This window comes from Molossus molossus, unplaced genomic scaffold, assembly GCF_014108415.1.
Source record: "Molossus molossus isolate mMolMol1 unplaced genomic scaffold, mMolMol1.p scaffold_m16_p_21, whole genome shotgun sequence".
In the NCBI taxonomy this organism is placed as follows: Eukaryota; Metazoa; Chordata; class Mammalia; order Chiroptera; family Molossidae; genus Molossus; species Molossus molossus.
Genome location: NW_023425357.1, coordinates 2369642 through 2387924, shown reverse-complemented (window position 1 = coordinate 2387924; position 18283 = coordinate 2369642). Strand labels below are relative to the sequence as shown.

Genomic DNA, 18283 nt, shown 5'->3' with positions numbered 1-18283 from the left:
GGAATCAGATCTCAAATTACTCTCCCGAGAAGCCCTCCTGGGTCTCCTGGCTGAAGTCCTCTCTGCCCGTAGCAGCCGCTGGAGCAATGCCCTCTTCAGCATGGTGTCAGTCTCTGTTGGTGGCACCCTGTGTTAAAACAGGTGGGCTTCGCCCTGGCCGGTTTGGCTCAGTGGCTGGAGCGTCGGCCTGCGGTCCAGAGAGACCCGGGTTCGGTTCCCGCTAAGGGCACGTACCTCGGTTGCAGTTTGTCCCCGGCCCTGGTTGGGTTGTGCGGGTGGCAGCCACTCGATGTGTCCCTTTCACATTGATGTTTTTTTTTTCTCTCTCCCTCCCTCTCTCCCACCGGCTCTGTCTGAAGATAAATGCAAAAATGTCCTCAGGTGAGGATAAAAAAAAAAAAATCAACCAATGAATGGATCAATAAGTGGAATAAGTCAATATTTCACTCTCTCTCAAATCAATCAATGAAATAAATAAATAACATTGTATTGGACCATAATATATATTTATATGAAATAGATCACATCATTTTGAACTATAACAGATATTTATATAAAATTAATAACATCATATTGGATTATAATATATTTATATGAAATTAAAAATGTCATATTGGAATACATATTAGTATAAAACAAATAATATATTGGACAATAATATATTCATATGAAATAACATCACAATGGACTATAACCTGAAGTATGAAATCAACATCCATGAATCCATACAAATACAAATCAATGGTTGAATAAATAAATAAACAGGCAGAAGGAAAAGGGACAGAAAAAGAAAAGTTTGTAATGTATGCAGGAGACTTGCTCCCCTAGGAGATGGAGCGCCGTTCCCGCCCTCCACGTGAACTACATTTAGTGATTTATTTACACAGAGTGGGGCTTGGAAGGGGGAGGGCTCTCTTACAGTGGAGAAACCTGCCAACCACGCCATCGTCCGCCAGGTGACCAAGGTGAACATTAGTGACCAGTTACGTGGATGGCGCGCCCTCCTGAGCGGCGTGATTCCTCGGGGTGGTCTCTCTCCCCAGGAGGCCGGGAAGCGGCCAAGGTCACCAAGCACCAAGGCAAGTCTGAAAAACGATCCCAGAGCAGACACCCAGGAGCTGTTGTGAGGCCACGTGGGACCCCGGGCAGAATCCCGGAGCAGAAAACAGACGAGGAGGAAAATGAGTGAAACCTGAGTGCAGGGTAGCATCTGGGGGGTAGCCCGTCTGCCTGCACTGGTTTCTCGGTTTTGCCAGATGGCCCACGTTAAGGGGAGACAGTAACGGTAGGGGAGCCTGGGTGAGGGTTTCACGGGAAGTCTGCACTCTCACGGGAACTTCTCTGTAAATCCAAAGGATTCCAGAAAACAGAGGCTACTTAAAATATAAAACCAGATGGGCTTAAGAGGACTTTTGCCCAGGAGAGGGGTTTGTGCTGTTCAGGTGTACAAAATATGTCAGATGGCCCTGGCCGGTTTGGCTCAGCGGTTAGAGCGTCGGCCTGCGGTCCGGAGAGACCCGGGTTCGGTTCCCGCTAAGGGCACGTACCTTGGTTGCAGTTTGTCCCCAGCCCTGGTTGGGTCATGTGGGTGGCAGCCACTCGATGTGTCGCTTTCACGTCGATGTTTCTCTCTCTCTCTCTCTCTCCCTTTCCCTCTATCTGAACAAAATATCGAAAAATGTCCTTGGGTGAGGGAAAAAAAATAAAAATAAAAATGTGTCAGATGGCAAACTGTGGAATGTCTGCTTTCACAGTATTTCGATTTTGCTGAGGACAAGAAGCTTAAATAAATATTGGGCAGCTTGTTGAGACAGGCATGCATGCTGAGAGTTTAGGGGTGACATGCACCGGCATTTGCAAATTGCTTCGAAATGAACTTTGAAATGATACATGTGTAAGAACCATCAGTTTTGCTGTGGACCTAAAACCGCTCTAGATTGTAACATTTATCAGTTTTTGACGAGATAGATGAAAGAATAGGCGGACGAGGACAGATTCATGATGGAGCAAACAGAGCCAAATGCTGACTGTAGAGTCCGGGAGGCTGAACATATAGGTAGTGACTACAATTCTCTTTGTTCTGCTTATTGATTTACTTTTAAATCCTCACCCAAGAATATATTTCCATTGATTTTTAGATGGAGTGGAAGGGAGGGAGAGAGGGAGAGAGAAACATTGATGTGAGGGAGACACACTGACTGGTTGCCCCCAGTGCAACCCCAGCTGGGGCCGGGGATCAAACCTGCAACCCAGGTATGTGCCCTTGACCAAGAATCAAACCCGTGACCCTTGGGTCCAAGAGCTGACGCTTTAACCGCTGAGCCAAACCAGCCAGAACTCTATGTGTATATGTTTTTATTGATTTTTTAGAGAGAGAGGAAGGGAGAAAGAGGTTGAAACATCTATGTGAGAAAGAAACACCCATCAGCTGTCTCCTGCACGCCCCCTACTGGGGATCGTGCCCTGACTGGGAATGGAACCGGCACCTCTCAGTCCATTGGACGACACTCAATCCACGGAGCCACACCAGCCAGGTTTCTTGTATGTTTTTCTTTTTCTTTTTAATCTAATATGTATATGGTTTTCAATTTTGGTAATAAAATATTCAAAGGAAAAGGGAAGTTGAATCCTACCAGCCTCAGTGTGAGTCCCTCCAAAGCTCTCTCCCTCCCATTTGGAGTAGCAGCCAGGGTCCTTGTGAGTCTCTGCAGATCTGGACCCCCATCCCCTTGCTGATCCCCTCCTGTTCACCTCTCCTTCCCTCTCACACACTCGCCAGCCACATTGGCCTCTCTGCTCCCTGACCACATAGTCACATTTGCACCCCAGGACCTTTGCATCAGCTGCATCCACCCCTGGGGCATGGCCCCATCATCTTTCTCTATACCACGCATCCCCCTGAGCTGCTTAACCGTTCACTAGCTGCCTGTGTCCCCATGTCTGTCTCCTCCCACCAGGATGGATGCCCCATGTGGGGAGGGGTCTGTGTCTGTTTCACTATCCAGTGGGCAGTCAGCACCCAGGACAGTGCCCAGCACACAGGGGGGCCTGCATCATTATTTGTCAAATCAATGTCCTCAGTCTGCATGTTCATGTGTCTCCCACCAGAATGTAACTTTGTCTATTTATCTACTGAGGCTTCTCCCACCTCTAAACACAGCCCTCTGCACATAGTAGGTCCTCAATAAAGAGTTTTAGGTGGAATGAATGAATAAATGGGGTTAGGATGAATCCTTGTAAAAGAGTTAAGAGCACAGGCTTTGAACCACACATCTGGGGTCAAGTCTGACTCTGCTCCTTCCTAGCTGTGTGACCTTGGCCGGTCAGTTCTCATCTCCCTCCTCGAGTTTCTTTCCCAAGAAGATGGAGCCCTGGTGGCGATGTAGGAGGAACCCTCATGCATCGCTGGTGGGACTGTGTCAGTGGTACAGCCACCCCGGACATTTTAAAAACAGTTCATTATAAACTTTCCACATAGCCTAACAATTCTGCTTCTGGGATCCTCCCCAAGAGCAACAGCATGCTATGTCCTCAGAAAGACGTGCACACGCGTGTTCATAGCAGCACTACTTACAGCAGCCGAAGGGCGGGCATAACCCAAACATCCATCAACAGGTGAATGGATAAAGAAAATGTGGTCCATCCATACTGTGGAATATCGTTCAGCCACGAACAAGGGGCGAAGGAAATTTGATTCAACTTAAACATGGATGGACCTTAAGGACATTGTGCCAAGTGAAGGGTGCCAGAAACAGAAGGCCATGTATCATGTGACCCGTTTCTATGAAAAATCCAGAAAAGGCAAATCTAGAGAGACAGGAAGTAGATTAGGACTTGCCTGAACTCAGGGCTGGAAATGAGAAGTGATGATGAATGTGTACAAGACATCTTTTGGGGGTGATGGACATGTTCTAAAATTGGACTGTGGTGCCCGGCCAGTGTGGCTCAGTGGTTGAGCATGGACCCATACACCAGGAGTCACCGGTTCGATTCCCAGTCAGGGCACATGCCCAAGTTGTGGGCCAGATCCCTAGTGGAGGGCATGCAGGGAGGGGCCAATCGATGTTCTCTCTCATCCACGTTTCTATCTCTCTCTCCCTCTCCCTTCCTCTCTCTCTAAAATCAATAAAGGAAAAAAAAAAAAAGTAAACCCCCCAAATAAAATAAATCGGATTGTGGTGATAGTCCCACAATCCTGTAAATTGACTAAAAACAACTGAATTGTACGCTGAAAGTGAGTAAATTTTGTGGCAGAAGACGTCATAGTAATTATCCCCATTTGGTTGTTTTATCAATTCCTGTGTCTGTCCCCCCTGTTCTGGGCCTCAGCTGTCTCATCCTAAGTTCTGTACATTGTTCTAGGGCTGTTTCTCTCCAGAGGCAGCAGATTCTTATGAACAGTGGTTCTCAACCTTCCTAATGCCGTGACCCTTGAATACAGTTCCTCATGTTGTGTTGACCCCCAACCATAAAATTATTTTCGTTGCTACTTCATAAGTGTAATTTTCTACTGTTATGAATCGCCATTGGATAGGTGTTTTCCGATGGTCTTAGGCGACCCCTGTGAAAGGATCGTTAGACCCCCAAAGGAGTCGCGACCCACAGGTTGAGAACCGCTGCTTAAGAACAAGTAAACAGCCCTGGCTGTTTTGGCTCAGCGGTAGAGCGTCAGCCCACGGACCAATGAGTCATGGGTTTGATTCTAGCCAAGGGGACGTACCTAGCTTGTGGTTTGTCCCCAGCTCTGGTCCAGGTCATGTGGGAGGCAACCAGTCAATTTGTCCCTCTCATGTCGATGTTTCTCTTTCTCTCCCTTTGTCTCCCTCCCACTCATCTGAAGATAAATGCGGGACGATGCTGGGTAGACCTGTGGTTGGGGGGGTGATACCTTGGGGCTAGGAGACCAGTGTGTGTGCAGGGAGGGCGCTTTGAAAGGTGGGTTGTGTGGCTGGGAGCAGCTCATGAGGGTTATATCAGCCTGGTTAAGGGTTCAGAGCATGCCCTGGCTGGTGTGGCTCAGCTGGTTGAGCATCATCCCATGTAACAAAAGGTTGCTGGTTTGATTCCCTGTCAGGGCACATGCCCCAGTTGCAGGCTCCACCCCCAGTAGGGGGCGTGCAGGAGGCAGCCGATCGATGGTTCTCTCTCACACCAACGTTTCTCTCTCTCAAAATTAATTTAAAATATTTTTAAGAGGGTTCAATAATACTTTCAACAATAAAAAATAAATAAATAAAAAACATTTTAAAGGGTTCAGGCCCTAGATGATTTACTCAGCAGTTAGAGCATCAGCCCGTGGACCAAAGGGTCGCAGGTTCAATTCCCAGTCAAGGGCACTTACCTGGGTTGCAGGTTCAATCCCTGGCTCTGGTCAGGGTCGTGCGGGAGACAACCCATTGATGTGTCTCTCTCACATCGTTGTTTCTCTCTATATATCCCCACTCCAGTCCTCTCTTCCAGTCTATCTAAAAATCAATGGGAAAAAAAAAATCCTTGGATGAAGATTAACAAAAAATAAAAATAGGGGTCAGGGCAGGGAGCTGGTCCCACCTGGGTTCGAATCCCACACCCGTCATTTCCCAGCTGTGAGGTCCTGGACAAAGGACTTCCTCTCCGAGGCTATTTCTGCCTCTGGAAAGTGGTGAGCACGTTTCCCTGTTTCCTACAGGTGCTAGGATGCCCCGGGAGCACACCTGTACCAGCCTGGGAGGAGTACAAAGACAGGGCCAGGAGAGCAACACCTTCCTCCCAGGAGCCAGCACTGTCCCGTCCTCTCCAAAAAGTAACTCATTTATGAAGACAGGCTCAGTGGGTGGCAGAGGCTCCGGAAACAGGACACGTGGGTTCTTGGCTGGAGTCCTCTGTTTGCCCCTACTATAAACGGGGAATTCCCTCCCCCAAAGGGTTCTGCCCTTGAGATTGTTTTACACGGGTGTCTGGCCATGGTAGGTGCTCACTAAACGGCCGCCCACATTTGCAGGTGGCCACAGGGAGCCACTGCAAGTTCTTGGGAAGGGAGTCGGCTTTGACGTCATGAAAGCATACCCTGGCCCCCCATCGCCCCAGCACCCGAGGCTGAGTTCCAGCTTCTTGTAAGATCCAGTGTGTGGTCTCACTTGGCAACCCTCACTTCTTGGTGCCAGCATTTCATTATTTTCCATGTCCTCCGCTGGTCTGTAAGCTCCGTGAAGGACCAGCTGGTCTTACTACCACTCTGTCCCCAACATCCACCCCTGGGTGATAATCACACAGGCAGACACGGACTGAGCGCTCACTGCGTGCCAGGCACCATTCCAAGGGCTCAGCCACGACGTGTTAAATCTTGGACACGGGACTCTGAGCAGCTCTGGGTGATCATCTCCCCTCCCTGACTCTCAACCATCTTCCCGGCTGCCTGGTGTTTCCATCACACCAGGGAAGACACCTTCCCTCCCAGAGCCTGGAAGACGGGGCTGCTCTCTCCTCTCTCTTGCCTGGCCTTACAATCGTGAAGATACACAAGTGGTCAATGTCAAGAGAGAGCCACGAAAGGCCCGGGGGAAGGGGGGGCATCCACTGAAGAAATGAGAAGGGGTTTAAGGACGAATGGCTTGCCCTGGCCGGTTTGGCTCAGCGGTTAGAGTGTCGGCCTGCGGTCCAGAGTGACCCAGGTTCGGTTCCCGCTAAGGGCATGTACCTCAGTTGCAGTTTGTCCCCGGCCCTGGTTGGGTCGTGCGGGTGGCAACTACTTTCACGTCGATGTTTCTCTCTCTCTCTCTCTTCCTCTCTCTCCCTCCCACTCTATCTGAACAAAAAATGAAAAAATGTCCTCGGGCGAGGATAAAAAATAAAATAAAATAAAATAAAAATCAATAAAAACATATTTTTTAAAAAAAAGGACGAATGGCTTGGACACAACTTTCTCCCCTCCAGTCTTAGGGTCTGATAAATGTGTAAAACAACAACAACAACAACAACAAAAACAGAACCCAGCCCTGGCTGGGGTAGCTCAGTTGGTTAGAGCATCGTCCCAATACACCAAGGTTGTGGGTTCAATTCCCAGTCAGGACACATACAAGAATCAACCAATGAATGCATAAGTGGAACAACAAACCACTGTTTTTTTCTTTTTCTCTCTCAAATCAATAAATTAAAAAAACTTTTTATAAACACCCAGAGGATTTGTAGAAAATGACCCTTTCCACCCCCAATTCCTTTCTGTTTCTCTAACATGCACCTCAGGGCCTTTGCCTGAGCCCTTCCCTCAGCTGGTTCTTCATCAGGTCAGATGTCACCTCACCACAGCCCCGCCCTCCCAGTCCTGTCCATCATTACAGTGCCTGAGGTTTCCTCGGGAACCCTTATCAGTACCAGAGGCTAGATTGCAAACCGTTTATTGCCTCAGGCAGTGGTCCGTGATCTGTGCTCTCCAGTAGAGTAGCCACCAGCCACAGGGGGCTACTGAGCACTTGAAACACTGACTGAGGAACTGAACTTTGACTCTTACTCCATGTCCATTGTTTTAAAAGTATTTATTCTAAATGTCAATGGAGATAGCCACACATGGCTTGTGGCTACAGTCTGGGACAGAGATCTAGAATTCCAGCTCCACCCCGGCCAGGAGCATCATCTGGACACGCCAAGGTTGTGAGTTCCATCCTGGGTCAGGGCACATACAAGAAATCAACCAATGGCCCTGGCCGGTTTGGCTCAGCGGTTAGAGTGTTGGCCTGCGGTCCGGAGAGACCCGGGTTCGGTTCCCGCTAAGGGCACGTACCTCGGTTGCAGTTTGTCCCCCGCCCTGGTTGGGTCATGTGGGTGGCAACCACTTGATGTGTCCCTTTCACATCGATGTTTCTCCCTCCCTCCCTCTCCCTCTATCTGAACAAAATATCAAAAAAAAGAATCAACCAATGAATGCATCAGTAAGTGGAACAACAAATCGATGTTTCTCTCTCTCTCAAATCAATAAAGAAAAGTCTTTAAAACTAGAATTCCAGCTCCTCTTAGGGAGCAGTGGCTTCGTCCTCAGCATCCTCAGAGCTCAGCACTGTGCCTGGTAATATCCTCTGGATGAGGGCAATGTGCCGGATTCCAAGGGGGCCACGGGGCTCCCTGAAGTCGCGGGAGCAGATGGTAACCTGTCCTCTCCCACTCCTTGGGTCTTCTTTGGCCAAGCCCTGCCTCCTTTCCACCCTGAACCCACACTCAGAGCCTGTTGGCCAGCCCCTGGCTCACCCAGCCCCCGGCTCACCCAGCCCCCTCCACAGACAGCCTCACTCTCTCGTTTCACGAACTCACATTTATTCACAGACAGACAAAGGGACAGGGACAGACCTTTGCTCACTGGGGACCCCCAGGGTCTGGCAGTTCCAAAGAGGTGATGTCCAGTGTGTACAAAGAGGGCAGCCAGCAGGGGGTCCCCCAGTCTTCATTCTTCTGGCCAATGTCCTGCCCCTCCTTTTCCAAGGGTTCCTGCCTCAGAGGCGTGCTGGGTGAGCAGTTCCTAACCAGCATCGGGGACCTGGGGGTGGGCGAGGGGGAGGGAGGGGTGGCCTAGGTCCCCACTCCTTAGTGTCAGGACTGGGAGGGGCGGGGTGGGTAGGTGGAGGAAGCGGCCTCTCCTTCAACTTCTCTCCTCCATATTGCAAACCGGGAGCCAACTGGAGGGGCGAGGGTGCGTGTGAGGGTCAGGAGGCCAGGCCGCCGGATCCACGCAGGTGCACTTTGCTGTCAGTCTCCTCTTCCTCCATCTCGAAGGCTGAGTGGTCTTGGCTGTCGAAGCAGGAGGCGCTGAGGAAGACAGGGGGAGCCGGTGGTGACTGGGGTGGGGTCCCCGGGGAGGGCGGCTCTTCCTTGATGTGTGCTACGGGCAGGGGCAGCCCTTCCTCGTCCTGCCCGGCCGGCGGGGGTGGTGGGGGCGGCGGGGGCGACGGTGGGGCCTGGGCCTGGAGCGCCTGCAGCGCAGCCGCCCTCTCCAGCTCCGCGCGGTGGCAGCGCTGGTGGCGCAGCAGGCTGTAGGCGCGCGAGAAGCGGCGCGGGCAGTGCGGGCAGGGGTGCGGGGCCGGGCCCCCCGCGTGCACCTGCGCGTGGCGGGCCAGGTCAGCCAGCCGCTTGAACTCGCGCTGGCAGCGCACGCACTGGAAGGGGCGCGCCCCCGAGTGGGTCACCCCGTGCTGTCGCAGGTGCGCGCGTCGCCTGAATCCTTTGCCGCACTCGGGGCACCAGAACCGAGGCTCCCCGGCGGGTGGCCGGGCCGGGGCCGCATCGCCTCCGTTCTGCCCGCCGTCGCCCCCCTCCGGGGTGGCTCCTTCGCCGCCCTCGGGACCCTTCCCTGAGTTCCGTCCGCTCGAGGCCTTGTCGTCCTTCTTGCCGGCCGAGGGCAGCGGGGCCAGCAGGCTGAGCGCGCCGTGCACGCGGCGGTGCTGGCGGAGGTAGGAGGCGAGGCGGAAGGCCAGGCCACAGTCCGGGCACACGAAGGGGCGGTCGGTAGAGTGGACCAGCCGGTGGCGGGACAGTGACCAGGGCCTGGCGAAGGCCTTGAGGCAGATGGGACACTGGTGGCGCTTGGGGCGCGGCGGGGGCCCCCCCTCGCCCTCCTGCTCGCCCTCGGGGCGCAGGCACGGGTGCGCTTTCAGCTCGCCCTTGGTGGCGAAGGCCTCGCGGCAGCGGAGACACAGCAGCGTCCAGTCGGCCTGGAGCAGGACCTGCTTCTCTTCCTGCCGCCCAGCCGCCAGCGCCAGCTCGGCCCTCAGCTCCGCCGCCCCGGCCTCGGCCTCCTCCGACTCCGACTCCCGGGGCTCGGCGCTCGTGGGGGCCACGGGCGCTGCCGGCTCCCCTGCGGGCCACGTTTCAGGCCATGCGGGCTCCTCCGGGGCGCACGAGGCAGCAGTGCTGGGCTGCTCCGCGTTGGCGGCGGCGTCCTGCGGGGCCCAGCTGGACTCGGCCGCCTCCTTGGCCACCCTCTCGATGGCCAGCTCGACCTCGCCGCCCGCGTGCTCCTGGGCCAGGTGGCGCCGCAGCTGCGAGGGCTCTGGGAAGGTGCGGGGGCAGGCGGCACAGCGCAGGGGGGGCTGGGGCCCGTGTCCTCGCAGGTGGCGGGACAGGTGGGCAGGCCGGCGGAAGGCCTTGGGGCACAGAGGGCAGGCGTGGGGTCGCAGGCCCGAGTGGCTCAGCCAGTGCCGCGAGAGGTAGTAGGGGAAGCGGAAGAGGCGGCCACAGGTGGGGCAGGGCAGGGGCGCCCGAGGGGCTCCAGCGCCCCCCCTGCCCCGTCCTCGACCTCGGCCTCGGCCACGGCCACGGCCCCGGCCTCGGCCACGGCCACGGTGCGGTGGGCTGCCCTGGGCGGGTGGAGGGGGCTGCGGATCCATGCCTGTGAGGAGAAAGGGGAGAAATGGTGGGGGGCAGAGAGAGAAGCAGAGACAGAGAGATGGAAGTGCAGAGGGTCAGATATTTAGCCGGAGAAAGGAACAGAGAGCGTGAGACAGAGACAGGGGTAGAGACAGAGACCAAAGAGAAAGACCGGAGGGTGAGCCACAGAAGGCAGGGCACCCAACAGAGACAGAAATGGAGAGAAAACAAAGAGGGTAGGGAGAGACAGGGAGACGGACAGAGAAACAGACAAGACAGAGATACAGACAGAATTGGAAACAGAAGGAGACAAAGTCAGCGACTGCTCTTTCTCGGGGGCCCCACTTTGGGAGGGGCTGGGAAACAGCTCTCAGTGCTGGAGGGGAGGGGTGGGAGTCAGAATCCTGAGGCCCCGGAAATGGGGTGTGGGTGCCCAGGTGCTGGGCTGGGAGAGGCTGGGAGTAGGAGGACTCAGACTCTTGGGTCTGAGCCCGGAGGGGCTGGGGACCTAGACGCCTGGGATTGAGAGAGGTGGGGGCTGGGACTGAGACCTGGGCTCTGGGAGACGGCTGAGGGGATGCAGCATCTGGGTCCCCTGTATGTGGAGGGTAGGGGTTCCTGGGTCCCAGTGGCTGGGAGGGCTGGGGGAGGGGGCTGGGCTTCTCCGACAAGGGAGAGGCGGGGGCTGGGGGCCCCACTGCCTGAATTCTCCAGGGAGGAGGAAGCTGAGGGCCAGGCCCTCGGGACCCCCGAGGAAGGCCGCTGGGGGTCCTTAGGTCCCCCAGTGGGCCGGTCTCCTGGCTGGGCCCAGCTTGCTGGTGCCCTCAGGCATGATCTGCAGAATTGGAGCCCAGGAGTGGGCCCTGCAGATTCCTGAGCCCGAAGCCTGGACTGGGCCCCTATCGCTGGGCACCGGGCGCTTACCTTGGCCGCCTCTGCGCCTTTCTTCCTTCCCCGCGGCCGGCCGAGTGGACGGTGGTGGCGGGGAGGGAGGGAGGGAGGGCCCGAGCGTAGCGTGCTGGGGGGGTGGGTGGAGGAGGCTGGGCTCGGTGTCACCGCCTAAGCCTTCCCCCCGGAAACCCGCCTTTCCTCCCCGCCTGAGAGAGGAAAGACTGGCTGGGAAGCCGGAAGCAGGAGGAGGAGGAGGGGACCCAGGGGGCGAGGAGGGAGCGCGGCTGGGACTCCTGGGTCCCGTAAAGGGAGGAGCTGGGGGCCTGTCCCCTGGGCTCCCAGAGGGAGGAGCGGGTTGGGGGTCCCAGAGGCTGGGTCTAGCTCCTCTCCCCTCAAAACACATATTCATTCATTCCTTCAACAAACACACATTTATCTGGTCCTGTCTGTGCCAGGCACTGTGTTGGGGGAAGGGTGGCAGGGGAGGAGATTAATGAAGCAATGACAGAGGCTTCAGGGAAAATACAGACACTCTGGACTAGAACATGACTCTGCCTACACTGGGCAGCCAGAGCAAGCGACTCTCCCTTCTCCAAGCCTCAGTTCCACCCCCACCCCCAGTGACAAGCCCTGCACATATTCATAAATAATCAGTGTTAACTGAGCACCTACTGTAGGCCAGCTCTGCATATATTTTTCTATACTTATTCACTCCATCCTAAGCCACTAGTATTTACTGAGCACCTACTGTGGACTGGATCTGTCCTTGGTGCTGGAGTAACAGTAGCAAAGAGAGTGGCCCTTGGATCCTGTCTGCAGGGAGCTCCTGGTCTGATGGAGGAGACAGACAGACACAGGTCCAATCACCCTTCTAGAAAGTGGGTCCAGCCCTGGCCGGTTTGCTCAGCGGTTAGAGCATCAGCCTGCGGTTCAGAGAGACCCGGGTTCAGTTCCCACTAAGGGCACATACCTCGGTTGCAGTTTGTCCCCGGTCCTGGTTGGGTTGTGTGGGTGGCGACCACTAGATGTGTCCCTTTCACATGGATGTTTCTCTCTCTCTCTCTCTCTCTCTCTCTCTCTCTCTCTCTCTCCCTCCCTCCCTCCCTCCCTCCCTCCCCCCCCCCTCCCACTCTATCTGAACAAAAAATGGAAAAAATGTCCTTGGGTGAGCATAAAAAAATAAATAAATAGAAATTGGGTTCAAATGCAGCCAACAACATGCAGTGGGAATATAGAGAACAGAAAAGGCACTAAGCTGAGGTCACTCTCAGAGAGTGATGCCTGAGGGCTCCCTGGAGGCAACCACGTTTCAGCTGAAAACCGCAGGATAACAGCCGAGGGTTAGGAATAGGAGGAGGAGCAAATGGAAACATACCAACAGGGCCACATCTCCACTACCTCAAGTTGAGCAGAAAAGGCACATTACACCCCCCAGCTTGATGCCGTTTGTTCAAGGGGAAATACAAGCTCAGTGTGGCTGGCAAGAGTGTGGGAAACAGGACCTTTCTCATACATTCCTTGGGAGAGTATAATTTGGAACAGCCTTAACTAGTGAGCAGCTCCAGGAACTTATCCATCAGATAGATGTTCTCAGACACATACAAATCGCTGTCTGTACCAGATTTTAATCCGTGCAGAATTGAGCGTCACTGCAAGAAACCGGAAACAAGCTAAACGCACATGGGTTGGTATTTGGGTAATAAATCGTGATTGATCCACCCAGTGGAATGCCATGTGTCCATTAAAAAAGGATGAGGAAGTTCACTGTGTAACAATATGGAAAGGCTCCGAGTGATTACGCGAAGGGGGAAGGAACAGGAGGTGACCTTCTGCACCTGGCCCACCCTCCTCACTCGGCTCATGCCTAATTGCCTGCAGTTAGGAGGACAGCTTGCAGCCTGCTCTGTCTGAGCTTATTTGAGGGCTGTGTCTGGAGGAGGACCTGGAGGAAAAGAGAGGGAATTAGCAACCTCGTCTGACTCCCAGGACCGCAACTTGCTACACTATCCTTTTGTGCTGTCTGAACATGAAACCATGTGGAGTATGTTCCAAACTCAGACAAAGGAAAAACAAGTGGAAGATGAGAAAACATAAGAGGAAAGTGAGTAACAGCTAACTCTGTATGCACTTTATTTTTTTTATTTATTTACTTATTTATTTATCCTCACCCGAGGACATTCTCTCATTTTTTGTTCAGGTAGAGTGGGAGAGAGAGAGAGAGAGAGAGAGAGAGAGAGAGAGAGAGAGAGAGAAAGAAACATTGACGTGAAAGAAACACATCCAGTGGCTGCCACCCGCACGACCCAACCAGGGCCGGGGACAAACTGCAACCGAGGTACATGCCCTTAGTGGGAACCGAACCCAGTCTCTCTGGACCGCAGGCCGACGCTCTAACTGCTGAGCCAAACTGGCCAGGGCCTGTATGTGCTTTATACATACAAACCCATTTATTTCTCGGTGCCTTGAGTGGGTAGTATGACGTGCCCATTTCACAGAGCAGTAAAGTGAGGTACTAAAGGTTTCTCAGCTAGTGAGTTTTAGCAAGCCGTTGCATTTCCCAAAGAGATGGGAGAAAGGGTAAGAACCAGGAGCATGATATTTATTTATTTATTTATTTTCATCCTCACCCAATAATATTTTTCCATTGATTTTTTTTTTTAAGGTAGAGTGGAAGGGAGAGAGAAATACCAATGTGAGAGAAACACATTGATTGGTTGCCTCCTACATGACCCCAACCAGGGCTGGGGATCAAACCTGCAACCCAGGAACATGCTCTTGATGAATCAAACTCACAACCCTTTGGTCCAAGGGCTGGTGCTCTAACCACTGAGCAACCCATCAGGGCCAGGAGCATGCTATTTAAAAGCACCTGATCAGCCCTGGCTGGTTTGGCTCAGCGGTTAGAGCATCGGCCTGCAGTCCTGAGAGACCCGGGTTCAGTTCCTGCTAAGGGCATGTACCTCGGTTGCAGTTTGTCTGCGGCCCTGGTTGGGTTGTGCGGGTGGCAACCACTCAATGTGTCCCTTTCATGTCGATGTTTCTCTCTCTCTCTCTCCCTCCCTTCCTCCCTCCCACTCTATCTGAACAAAAAATGGAAAAATGTCCTCGGGTGAGGATAAAAAATAAATAAATAAATAGAAAAAAATAAAAGCACCTGATCAATAATACTATTTTTAAAAGAATATATACTGTCCTGGCGAGTTTGGCTCAGTGGTTGGAGCGTTGGCCTGTGGACCAGAGAGTCCCGGGTTTGGTTCCCTCTAGGGGCACGTACCCCAAAAGAAGAATATGTGCATATGGCCCAGGCGGTGTGGCTCAGTAGATTAAATGTTGTCCCACGTACTGAGAGGTCCCAGTTCTATTTCTGGTCAGGGTACATGCTGGGGTTTTGGGCTTGATCCCCAGTAGAGGGTGTGCCGGAGGAAGCTGATTGATGTATCTCACATCGAAGTTTCTATCTCTCCCCCTTCCTCTCTCCCCCAACAAAAATCAATAAAAACATTAAAAAACAAAACAAAACAGTAATTTGGTAGCATTAAGTATATTCATAATGTTGGGTAACTATATCTGTTGATGGCAAAATTGTACCAGAATGTTATCAGCTATTGGACCTGGGTTCAGCAACCTCAGTACTTGAGTTCTGGCTAGGAAAGAATTCAGAGCCAGGGCTCAAACACGAGCAAAAGTGTATTTAGAAGTCACGGAGGTAGAAGAAGTGAGCCATCTGGGCTGTGTGGGCTCAGGGAACAAGTTATTGAGGCAAGAGGGCCCTTGGAGCTTGGGAGAGAGAAGCAAGGGAAAGGCATCTGGGGGTAGAGGGTAGGGAAAGGCACCAGCTTGCTTCATAGAGAAAGCCTAACTGGGTCCTTGTCTGGAGGTCTCAGGGGAGGGTTTTAATCAAAGATTCATCAGCTTTCCAGGTGTGTCCTTTCAGGGTCCTGGTCTCCATTGATTGGTCAGCGCCAGGGCAGGGGGTCATTATTCAATGCATCTGGTCCTGCTGTCAGCCATGGCTGGGTTTTGCTTCTTTTCTGGGCCTGGAGCTGAAACACAACTGAGGCCTAGCTGTATTTCATTCAGATCAGAACCTCATTGTCCTGGGGGCTTAATGCTTAAGGGCTGGTCCCCTTGTTCAGTCCCCTTCTAAGGGTGTCTAACCTGAATAACTAACAAGATGGGGGGGGGGCAGGATAGGGTTTGAACTGCATGCAGCAATATGAAAGGTCAGGAAGTCTAAACCGCATGACCAGCGATATGCTGGGGAAGAAAGGTCACCCTAGGGGCAAGGTCCTTGTTTTGCCCGTTGCTAGGCCCCTGGGGCTTTCTGCCCAGGTGACCTTCTGTACCTGGCCCATACTCCTTATTCTGCTCCTGCCTAACTGCTTGCCACATACCCACTATCTAGTTGCAGAAATTTTTCATCACCCCAAAAGCAGTCACATCCCATTCCCTCCCCCTCCCAGCCCCTGGCAACCAGTAATCAACCTTCTGCCTCTATGAATTTGCCGACTAGACATTTCTTATCAGTAGAGTCTTTTATGACTGGCTTTTCACTCAGCACAACGCTGTCAAGATTCATCCACTGTGTAGCCTGTCAGCAATCCATTCCTTTTTGGTTGTTGAATAATATTTCATTGTTTGGGTCACGTTTTGTCTACTCCTTGGTTGGTGGACATTTGTGTTGTTTCTACCCTTTGGCCGTTGCGAATAGCGCTGTTGTGACATCTGTACTTGCGTTTTTATTTGAACGGCTGTTTTCGGTTCTTTTCATGATACACTTATATACCTAGGGGGTGTGCCTGTTATTTTGTCATCCAAATTTTAAAGGCTTACTTTTTGGGGGGAAACGAATTCAGGAATGGAGGTGGTGGGAAAGAAAAGTTCAGGCGGAGAGAACAGCGCGGTGTGTGTGTGTTGGGGAAGCCTGGGGGCCTCGGGTTGGGGCAGCAAAGGCGGCCAGAGGCCAGAGCTGGGCAAGCGACTGTGTCTGGCCTCCTGGCCCAGGCTGAATGCTGGACGCATTCCTGGTGCACTGAGAAGCTATTGAAAAGGTTTAAAGCTGAAGGGTCACATGATCCGATTAGCGTTCTAGAGAAATTCCTGTGGGACCCACGTGGAGGCCCGGCCGGATGCAGGGGAGACCCAGGCGGCGGTGGGGAGGAGGCGGGGCGCGAGTCCAGGTGAGAGAGGGGCCTGGGCGGGGCCGCCCTGCGCTGGGAACGAGGCTCCGGGCAAGGGGCGGGACCTTGGCGCTGATTGGCTTAGACCTGCGCTACCGATGCCAGTCCCACTGCAACTGCCTCCTCATTGGCTCTCCTGCTTCCCGGGCCGTCTCGTGCACCCAGGGATCACTTCTCGTCACTATTGCCTGGACACCCTCCCACTCCTAACAGACGCTACAGGTCTGGTCCTTGGGGCCTCCCTCGCGGATACTGCTCCAGCCACACCGCCTTTGTTCTTTCTGGACTCATGGCCTTTGCACAGGCCGTTCCCCTTCCCGGAACGCCCTTCTCCTACATTTCCCTCGCTTCTATCTGGCCAAAACAGCCTCCCTGTCACCCTCTGGTCCGCACTCTGCCTTTATTGTCACAGTTGTACTTGCCTCTCCCTCTTTTCTCGTTGGAATATAAACTCCTGGGCGGTGGGGTTTGCTTCGCCTGTTTGCTTAACGGTGCTGCCTTCAGAGAAAGGATGCAGGTGGAGGTGTGGTGGGCGGAAGCCTCGGCCTCCTGAGGTCCCTATGCTTGACTCCATAGCCTGAGGCCATCTCCATGGCAACCCTGGCTCTTCTCCAGGTGCTCAACTCTCCCCGCGGGTCTTGTCCCTGGGGCGGTGCCTGTTTCTAAGGGGGCTGCTCTTGTTTCTCCAAGGCAGGTGGGTTTTTTGTTTTTGTGTTTTTTATCCCCAAAGGGATGAGTCTGGCTCCAGGTTCCTGGGTGTTGTTGGCAGAATGGAGAGGAATATCTCTGACGTTGAGCATCCACAGGATGCATAGATTAAAAGGGTACCATACAAATGCACAATTTAACAAATAATTATAAAATGATCACCAGGTTAAGAAATGGATTGTTGCCCTGGCCAGGTAATTCCATTGGTTAAAGCATTGTCCTCATATGCCAAGGTTTTGGGTTCGATCCCCAGCCAGGGCACATACAATAATCAAGCAATGGATGCATAAATAAGTGGAACAACAAATTGGTGTTTCTCTCTCTCAAGTCAATAAATACAATTTTTTTTAAAAAAAGAAAGAAATCGCCCTGGCCGGTTTGGCTCAGCGGTTGGAGCGTCAGCCTGCGGTACAGAGAGACCCGGGTTCGGTTCCCGCTAAGGGCGCGTACCTCGGTTGCAATTTGTCTCCAGCCCTGGTTGGTCGTGTCGGTGGCAGCCACTCGATGTGTCCCTTCATGTCGATGTTTCTCTCTCTCTCTCTCTCTCTCTCTCTCTCTCTCTCCCCCCGCCCCCCACTCTATCTGAACAAAAAATGGAAAAATGTCCTCCGGTGAGGATAAAAAAATAATAATAATAAAAAAAAATAAAAAAAGAAAGAAATGGAATGTTGGCAGCCACCCCAGAGCCCACAGAAGACTCTAGCGTGTCCCATTCCCAGCTTAACCTTCCCAACCCCACTGTTCTGAGTTTTACGGAAAAAAACGTTTTCCTTGCTTTCCTTACTGGTTTGATACCCACAATGTATCCTAAACAATACAACAGTTTAGCCTTGATTGTTTTTGTACTCTGTGTACCTGGCTTCTTGTGTCTAACTTCTCTGTGACTTTCATGTGTGCAGTTGTGTGAATCTGTACTCATTTGACACACCACCATTTATTTGTCCACTGTATTGTTCATGGATGTCTTAGTCTGTTGGGGTGACTGTAACATACCACCACCAGGTGGCTTGTAAAGAACAGACATGTATGGTTCACAGGATCAAGACTCCACCATGGCCTGGCTGGTGTGGCTCAGTGATTGAGCGTTGATCCAGGCACCAAGAGGTCGCTGGTTCGATTCCCTGTCAGGGCACATGCCCAGGTTATGGGCCAAATCCCCAGTAGGGAGCATGCAG

At 52.9% G+C, this 18283-nt stretch overlaps 1 protein-coding gene across 1 annotated transcript; it reads right to left on the bottom strand.

Annotated features, from left to right (window-relative positions):
- Window positions 1-8266: 8266 nt before the first annotated feature.
- On the bottom strand, window positions 8267-10353 carry ZNF579 (zinc finger protein 579). Its single transcript, XM_036275618.1, has one exon. The coding sequence runs from the start codon at window positions 10347-10349 to the stop codon at window positions 8670-8672; it is 1680 nt and encodes a 559-aa protein (XP_036131511.1). The 5' UTR covers window positions 10350-10353; the 3' UTR covers window positions 8267-8669.
- Between the last annotated feature and the right edge of the window lie 7930 nt (window positions 10354-18283).

What these genes read in the sequence shown, in the direction of transcription:
- ZNF579 (XM_036275618.1), bottom strand. Translation starts at nt 10,349, where the DNA reads ATGGATCCGCAGCCCCCTCCACCCGCCCAGGGCAGCCCACCGCACCGT.